The following is a 9,050-nucleotide window of genomic DNA, read 5'->3' as shown; positions in this document are numbered from 1 at the left end:
GATTTAATACATTTTAGAATAAGGCTGTAACGTAACAAAATGTGGAACAAGTGAATAGGTTCTGAATAGTTTCCGAATGCACTGTAAATAAAATTCAGGTGATGAAAATCTTTGACATCTTCAATTCCTGGTTCACTTTATTCTATGTTCATTAGCAGAATGGAACACCTTGGTGCCATGGCGACCGTGGCAACAGGAAGGAACTATGTCAGAGAGAGTGTGATCACACACTGGTTCATTACACCTTGCCTCTGATAGGGATGTGTTGTGAGTTGGCAAGTCAAATCCTCTGAAAGGGTACAGGATGGTGTGGCATGGCACCGTGTCTTCAGATTAGGATGTGTTGACATGGTGTAAGGGGAAAGGGTTCTGAACTGCATTGGTAGCACAAGCAGAGAGCGAGAGAGAGAGAGAGAGAGATGCCAAGCAGTGTAGGACCATCCTCATCAGTGAGTTCATAAAAATTAAAATAGCGTAATATTAAAAAAGTTATAATTTTTTAGATACAACTACAGTTAAAGTCGGAAGTTTACATACACTTAGGTTGGATCATTAAAACTCGTTTTCAACCACTCCACAAATGTCTTGTTAAAAAACTATAGTTTTGGCAAGTCGGTTAAGACAACTACTTTGTGCATGACACAAGTAATTTTTCCAACAATTGTTTTACAGACAGATTATTTCACTTATAATTCACTGTATCACAAATCTAGTGGTCAGATGTTTACATACACTAAGTTGGACTGTGCCTTAAACAGCTTGTAAAATTCCAGAAAAAAATGTCATGGCTTTAGAAGCTTCTGATAGGCTAACTGACATAGTTTGAGTCAATTGGAGGTGTACCTGTGGATATATTTCAAGGCCTACCTTCAAACTCAGTGTCTCTTTGCTTGACATCATGGGGAAATCAAAAGATATCCACCAAGACCTCAGAAAGAAAATTGTAGACCTCCACAAGTCCTTCATCCTTGGGAGCAATTTCCAAACGCCTGAAGTTCCACGTTCATCTGTACAAACCATAGTACAAGTATAAACACCATGGGACCACGCAGATGTCATATCGCTCAGGAAGGAGGACGCATTCTGTCTCCTAGAGAGACGTACTTTGGTGCAAAAAGTGCAAATCAATCCCAGAACAAAAGCAAAGGACCTTGTGAAGATGCTGGAGGAAACAGGTACAAAGTATCTATATCCACAGTAAAATGAGTCCTACATCGACATAACCTGAAAGGCCGCTCTGCAAGGCAAGAAGCCACTGCTCCAAAACCGCCATAAAAAAGCCAGACTACGGTTTGCAACTGCACAGGGGGACAAATATCATACCTTTTGGGAGAAATGTCCTCTGGTCTGATGAAACAAAAAATAGAAACTGTTTGGCCATAATGACCATCGTTATGTTTGGAGGAAAAAGGGGGAGGCTGCAAGCCGAAGAATACCATCCAACCATGAAGCACGGGGGTGCAGGCATCATGTTGTGGATCTGCTTTGCTCGCAGGAGGACTGGTGCACTTCACAAAATAGATGGCATCATGAGATAGGAAAAATTATGTGGATATATTGAAGCAACATCTCAAGACATTTAGTCAGGAAGTTAAAGCTTGGTTGCAAATGGGTCTTCCAAATGGACAATGACCCCAAGCATACTTCCAAAGTTGGGCAAAATGGCTTAAGGACAACATAGTCAAGGTATTGGAGTGGCCATCACAAAGCCCTGACCTCAAACCTATACAAAATGTGGCAGAACTGAAAAAAGCATGTTGCGAGCGCAAGGAGGTCTACAAACCAGACTTAGTTACAACCAGCCTCTCAGGAGGAATGGTCCAAATCCACCGAGCTTATTATGGAAAGCTAGTGGAAGGCTACCCAAAACATTTGACCCAAGTCAAACAAGTTTAAAGGCAACGCTACCAAATACATATTGAGTGAATGTAAACTTCGACCACTGGGAATGTGATGAAAGAAATAAAAGCTGAAATAAATCATTATCTCTCTCTACTATTATTCTGACATTTCACATTCTTAAAATAAAGTGGTGATCCTAACTGACCTAAGAAAGGGACTTTTTACTAGGATTAAATGTCAGGAATTGTAATTTTTTTTTACAAAAAAAGAGTTTAAATGTATTTGGCTAAGGTGTATGTAAACTTCCGACTTCAACTATATACCAAATATATTCACGTCACCAAATAATTCATTAAAACACCTCTGTTTTGCAACAGTAGCCGCAACAGAACTCTGTAGGGTAGCACCACGGTGTAGCCGAGCTTCTGTCCTCCTCTGGGTACATTGACTTCAATACAAAACCTAGGAGGCTCATGAATCTCAACATATTCCATAGACTTACACAGTAATTATGACAACTTCCGGAGGACGTCCTCCAACATATCAGAGCTCTTGCAGCATGAACTGACATGTTGTCCACCCAATTAAAGGACCAGAAAATAAGTCTAGTACTGAAAGCATAAGCTACAGCTAGCACTGCAGGGCATAAAATGTGGTGAGTAGTTGACTCAATGAGAGAGAAAGACAATAGTTGAACAATTTTGAACAAATGCATTTCTTAAAAAATGAAGGAGAAGCAAAAAAGAGAGATACATTTTGTTGTATTTCTTCCCCACTTAGCTGAGCAAGAGGACAAGTACATTAGAGTGTCTAGTTTGAGAAACAGATGCCTCACAAGTCCTCAACTGGCAGCTTCATTAAATAGTACCCGCAAACACCAGTGTCAACGTCAACAGTGAAGAGGCGACTCCGGGATGCTGGCCTTCTAGACATCAGACAGGTCAAGGCTTCTTGCATGCATGGCTTTGCGATGTAAGTTACACAAAAAAAGATGCTACGTTGTTTGGATGACCCAATTGCTGGGTTGTAGGTATTGGGTAAATATTTGGTTTGTTTTCTGTAAAAACAGCAAGGTTGGGTTATGGATATTTGACCCAGCCAGTGGGTTAATTCTCCCGCCACCAGCGTGTGAAGTTCACCAGAACGTGAGCAAGTGTCGAGACGTGGCAACTGGGAAGTCTTCTAATTCTAGTGCGACTTCCCTGAGTGGAAAACAGCTAACGTTATTTCGTCAGACTAAGGCTGTTTTGGCTGACTGAACAATGAGAACGGTAGGTAGCAAACGTTACGAATAGTCCTATCATAACTAGGTAGCCAGCTAAAGTTAGCTTGAGCATTAGCTAACGACTGTTAGCTAGCTAGCCATTTTCTTTGCTAATATCTTGGCTGCGGTAACATTAGCTAGCTAGCTAACGATAGCCTCTCGAGGCTAGCTTACTGAAGTGTTGTCACGGAATATAGCTAAATGTACGGTTTTTGTCAACATTTGGCTAGCTAGCTAGCTAACTGTGTCAGTGTCTGTAACAACAGCTAGCTGTTGTTATCTAGCTCGCTACCTTAGCTAGATAAGTCTGACACTTCTTTTGGACTGTCTGACAGTCTTTCACTCGTTAGCTAACGTTAGCTAAGTTATCTGGCTAGCTAAGTTAGCATAGCTAGATTTGACTTATTCTCCATCTGGGTTAATTTAACCAAGCTATTGGCCAGAATTATCTCATGCATGCATGGTGATTGATTGAGTTAACTAGCGTTACTGTACTGGTTTGCAATGGTTTCTGACAGTGGAAGCTTTAGTTCGACTTGTGAATTAAGGAAGGGTGCAAATTCTGTTAGCTAGCTAACGTTAGAGTTTACTTTAAATTTGATTTAGCCAAGTTAGCTATCTAGCTATGTTTCTAACATTTCTTTATTTCTGTACTTAATGGACAACTTCGTAAAGGATTCACTGAATGAGTGGAACCTGGCCTCTTTGATTCCAAAGTGAGAGGGTAAATAAAACAGACACATTATTTTTTGAGAGACAGATTTTCATTGACCCTATGTAAAACAGCAGGTTTCTTTCTAGGTTGTTGCCTTTGTAGGGAGTTTTTCCTAGCCACCGTGCTTCTACACCTGCATTGCTTGCTGTTTGGGGTTTTAGGCTGGGTTTCTGTACAGCACTTTGATATATCAGCTGATGTAAGAAGGGCTATATAAATAAATTCTTCCAATAGATGTCTTCTACATCGATAACCAATAGTACAACCTTAATGAAAACTTGACAGACTTCACTTCACCAGAGCCTCTTAGAGCCCTGCAGCCACGTTGGGACTAGATACATAGATATTTTGGCCTTAATTTGACCATACTTGCTTTATTAGTCATTTGCACAGATATTCTGTTAGTGACCAACCTGACACACACATCACAGGCTTGGCACGTACGGGTAAAGCGCCTTGCTCAAGGGCACAACAGCAGTAGGTAGCATATAGAGATATTGTAGCTGATAACCCTCTAGCAGATGGATCACTCCCTGTTATGGGMCGCATTTTTAACCTCGAAGCTACTATTCATTTGGCTCTTTCCTTAGTCCTTTGCCCTTTGTTCAACCGTTTGACCTGTCTTACCAACCTTCCCCTCCTCAACGTCATTTAGAGCATTGGACCAGTAACCGAAGGGTCGCTGGTTCGAATTGCAAAGCCAGTGAGGTGGAAAAATCTGTCTCCTCAGGCACACAAAGATGTGGATGTCGATTTAAGGCAGCCCTCCTGCACCTCTGATTCAGAGGAGTTGGCTTAAATGAAGAAGACCCATTTCGGTTGAACGCATTCAGTTGTGTAACTGACTAGGTATCCCTCTTTCTCTTTTTGCAGCGGAGGAGATAGACCAGGAAACGCTCTTGCTTTTAGACGACTCGACTATAGCCTGAAGTTGAAGAAGAACATAAAAGACTTAACTCAGTGAGTATTCTATAAACATCACCTTTTTCTACATGAAACACACGCATGAATACATCTGCGGACAAACCAAGTGACACACCAAGCTGGTGCAGTAGCTGGGTCCTGCCTGGTAAAGTATATGTTGAAAGATTTGTGCGTTTTGAAAACGGACAGCGTCTGGCCGGCAAACCAAGTTACATGAAGGAGACCGTGATCCAGAGGGCTCAGTGGACCAGACAGAATGGGGCCAAAACAGTCGAGTGGTCAAGAAAGTATACGCGTCTGCTGGATACTCCAGGAGTGGTGGGCTAATTATTCTGAACAAAAAACATTAGACTTGAATTTGATTCTGTTTGCTGTGATTAAGTAGCCTGGCTGACTCGATCCACGTGACTCCCAGCGTAGGTAGAGATGTGGCCAGACCGATCTAGAAAGGACGCCGTTAATGCCATATTTGCTCATAAATTGTGCGACAGGGTTTTGATTCATTCTCTTAAATGATGTTTTTCCTCTCTGAGACCTCTTATTGGATTTGATTAGGGGGCGGGGCTGTGTGTGGCTGGGGACAGCCAACCAGTAAAAGCACAGCCCTCTTCGTTATCAACGCATTCTGCCGACACCATCCAGAGTTAGATGTTAGCCAGACTACTGACCCATATGACTTCAAATTGTGTTATGTTGTAGCCAGACAAACAATTTTTTATTTTTTTACTGCAGTTAGAGTCCCACAAGCATTAGATACAGCCTTGGGTGTGGATACAATGGGAACTTATAGGTCTGAACAAGTGTGATGTCATTATTGTTTGTGGAAATTATATATATGCAAATGGTAAGTGTGGCTCAGTTGGTAGAGCATGGCGCTTGCAACGCCAGGGTTGTGGGTTCATTCCCCACGGGGGGACCAGGATGAATATGTATGAACTTTCCAATTTGTAAGTCGCTCTGGATAAGAGCGTCTGCTAAATGACTAAAATGTAAAATGTAAAAAAAATGTCTACTGTTTACGTCAATGTATTTTTTTTGTAAATTGTTAAATAGACAAGAAAAAGTTTAATAAAATATTACAACAAAGTAAATGTCTGCTTTACTTCAGTGCTTTACTATAGTGCTGTTTTTCAGTAAGGGATAGTGGGGTATAGTGTTAAGTAGATATATACTCTAATAGTGGGGTATAGTGTTATGTAGATATATACTCTAATAGTGGTGTGTGTGTACATATAAAGTACTAGTCAAAAATGTGGACGCACCTACTCATTCAAGGGTTTTTCTTTATTTATTACATTGTCGAATAATACCGAAGACATCAAAACTATGAAATAACACATAAGGAATTATGTAGTAACCAAAAAGGTGTTAAACAAATCAAAATATATTTTATTTTTGAGATTCTTCAAAGTTGCCACCCTTAGCCTTGATGACAGCTCACTATTGACATTCTCTCAACCAGGTTCATGAGGTAGTCACCTGGAATGTGTTTCAATTAACAGGTGTGCTTTGTTAAAAGTTAATTTGTGGAATTTCTTTCCTTATTAATATGTTTGAGCCAATCAGTTGTGTTGTGACAAGRTAGGGGTGGTATACAGAAGACAGCCCTATTTGGTAAAAGACCAGGTCCATATTATGGCAAGAACAGCTCAAATAAGCAGAGAGAAACGTCCGTCCATCATTACTTTAAGACATGACGGTCAGTCAATCCTGAAAATTCCAATAACTTTTAAAGTTTCTTCAAGTGCAGTCTCAAAAACCATCAAGCGCTATGATGMAACTGGCTCTCATGAGGACTGCCACAGGAAAGGAAGACCCAGAGTTACCTCTGCTGCAGAGGATAAGTTCATTAGAGTTACCAGCATCAGAAATTTCAGCCCAAATAAATGCTTCACATAGTTCAAGTAAGAGACAATCTCAACATCAACTGTTCAGAAGAGACTGCGTGAATCAGGCCTTCAGGGTCGAATTGCTGCAAAGAAACCACTACTAAAGGACACCAATAATAAGAAGAGACTTGCTTGGGCCACGAAACACAAGCAATGGACATTAGACCGGTGGAAATCTGTCCTTTAGTCTGAAGAGTCCAAATTTGAGATTTTTGGTTCCGACTTGTGTCTTTGTGAGACGCAGAGAAGGTGAACGGATAATCTCCGCATGTGTGGTTCCCACCGTGAAGCATGGAGGAGGAGTTATGATGTGTGGGGGTGCTTTGCTGGTGACACGGTCTGTGATTTATTTAGAATTTATTTAGAATTCAAGGCACACTTAACTAGCATGGCTACCACAGCATTCTGTAGGGATACACCATCCCATCTGATTTGCGCTTAGTGGGGCTATTATTTGTTTTTGAACAAGACAATGACCCAACACACCTCCAGGCTGTGTAAGGGATATTTGACCAAGAAGGAGAGTGATGAAGTGCTACATCAGATGACCTGGCCTCCACAATCACCCGACCTCAATCCAATTGAGATGGTTTTGAATGAGTCGGACCGCAAAGTGAAGGAAAAGCAGCCAACAAGTGCTCATCATATATGGGAAGTCCTTCAAGACTGTTGGAAAAGCATTCCAGGTGAAGCTGGTTGAGAGAAAGCGGTACCGTAGAGCCAAGTCTAGGTCTAAAAGGCTCCTTAACAGCTTCTACCCCCAAGCCATAAGACTGCTGAACAACTAAACATTTAGATTGAACTCCCACCCCCCCCCTCTTTGTTTCTACACTCGCTGTTTATTATCTATGCATATTTACTTATTTTTTTGTATATTACCTCGTTATTGTTATGTAAATTTATTGATTTGATTTGATTCGAATTAAATGCCAAGAGTGTGCAAAGCTTTCAAGGCAAAGGGTGGATACTTTGAAGAATATAAAAATATATTTGTTTAACACTTTTTTTGGTTACTACATGATTCCATATGTGTTATTTCATAGTGTTGATGTCTTCACAATTATTCTACAACGTAGAAAATAGTAAAAATAAAGAAAAACCTTTAAAATGAGTAGGTGTGACCAAACTGTTGACTGGTTCTGTATACATATATGGAATGGCTTCAGTAAAATGCTCTTGTGTTTTATTTTACAATGAAATCTTCAGACACTAAACTGGCATTCCAATAGGATTGGGCAATCCCCTGAAAGCAGCTCATTAAATTAAAAATGTAATTCACAGTAGGAAATCCAGTCCACAGGAAGAGTTGTACAACCTTGTCAGAGGACTCTGCTTGTTGCTTTGCTCTACATGGACAGTTGGATAGTTGGATAGTTGGATAGTGTCACAGGCAATAGAAATGTTACGCAATGTGTGAGATAAGCTAAGCTCTCGACTCCTCCCCCTCTATCCCTCAATCAAATGTATTTATAAAGCCCTTTTTACATCAGCCGATGTCACAAAGTGCTATACAGAAACCCAGCCTAAAAACCCCCAAACAGCAAGCAATGCAGATGCATAAACACGGTGGCTAGGAAAACTAGAACACTAGAAAGGCCGGAACCTAGGAAGAAAGGAACCAGGTGGCCAGTCCTCTTCTGGCTGTGCCGGGTGGAGATTATAACAGAACATGGTCAAGACGTTCAAATGTTCATAGATAAATAATAATAATCAACAATCCAATGTCTATGGAGAAGGTCTCCAAATACAGGGCTTTTCCAAAGACATGAGTCAGAGAAGAGGAGTTCAGAGAGTGGAACTCTGCTTTATCATTAATTGGTTTGTGTCCGCAAGGTGTGAGACTCCAATGGGTGTGTTTCACTGACGGAGTAATGGGTGTGTTTCACTGACGTCACTGGGTTAGAGTTTCTTCAAGTGTCTCTCATTGTCTCTGTCTGTGGAGCCTCGATATGTTGGGTGTGGTATATAACGTATATAGACAATTCCACTAGCCTGCCTGGTTGGTCTATGGTAAAGGTAATGTATATAATATATATATATAGATCATGTGAAGACACTAACCTGCCTGGTTGGTGGTGACGTTGAGAGAGACAAACTGTCGTCCGGGGTTGGTGAGCTCAGACACTCCGTTGACGGCCTCCACCTCGAACGTGTAGTTAGTGTGAGCCAGAAGGTCTGCCACCATCACAGAGTTGTTCCTGAGACCGTTGCGTTGGGGCAGGAACCGCACCGTGCTGTCACACTCCTCATAGTGTCTGCTGTCAACGCTGATCTTACGACACAGGATGTTATAGCTGACATCCTTCCTGCCGCCAGTCTCCTCGGGAACCGCCCATTCCAGGAAGACCGACGTCCCGTTTACGTTGGAAATGGCGTTACGAGGAGCAGAAGGCGGTCCTGTAGGAACAATAACATA

The 9,050-nt window shown here is 41.4% G+C and overlaps 1 protein-coding gene across 1 annotated transcript in view; it reads right to left on the bottom strand.

Moving 5' to 3' along the window:
• Nucleotides 1–9,050, bottom strand: part of LOC112075857 (ephrin type-A receptor 5-like) — a gene marked incomplete at its 3' end in the record, with an annotated part of 88,821 nt that overhangs the window by 9,582 nt on the left and 70,189 nt on the right. Inside the window, exon 5 of the mRNA XM_024142784.2 lies at nt 8,696–9,031. Within this exon, the coding sequence (XP_023998552.2) occupies nt 8,696–9,031 (336 nt within the window). The remainder of the gene's footprint in view (nt 1–8,695; nt 9,032–9,050) is intronic.

The sequence above is a fragment of the Salvelinus sp. IW2-2015 genome, unplaced genomic scaffold (genome assembly GCF_002910315.2).
Source record: "Salvelinus sp. IW2-2015 unplaced genomic scaffold, ASM291031v2 Un_scaffold3440, whole genome shotgun sequence".
Lineage (NCBI taxonomy): Eukaryota > Metazoa > Chordata > Actinopteri > Salmoniformes > Salmonidae > Salvelinus > Salvelinus sp. IW2-2015.
The sequence above is the reverse complement of the archived record's forward strand: the minus strand, read 5'-3'. Positions and strand labels throughout refer to the sequence as shown.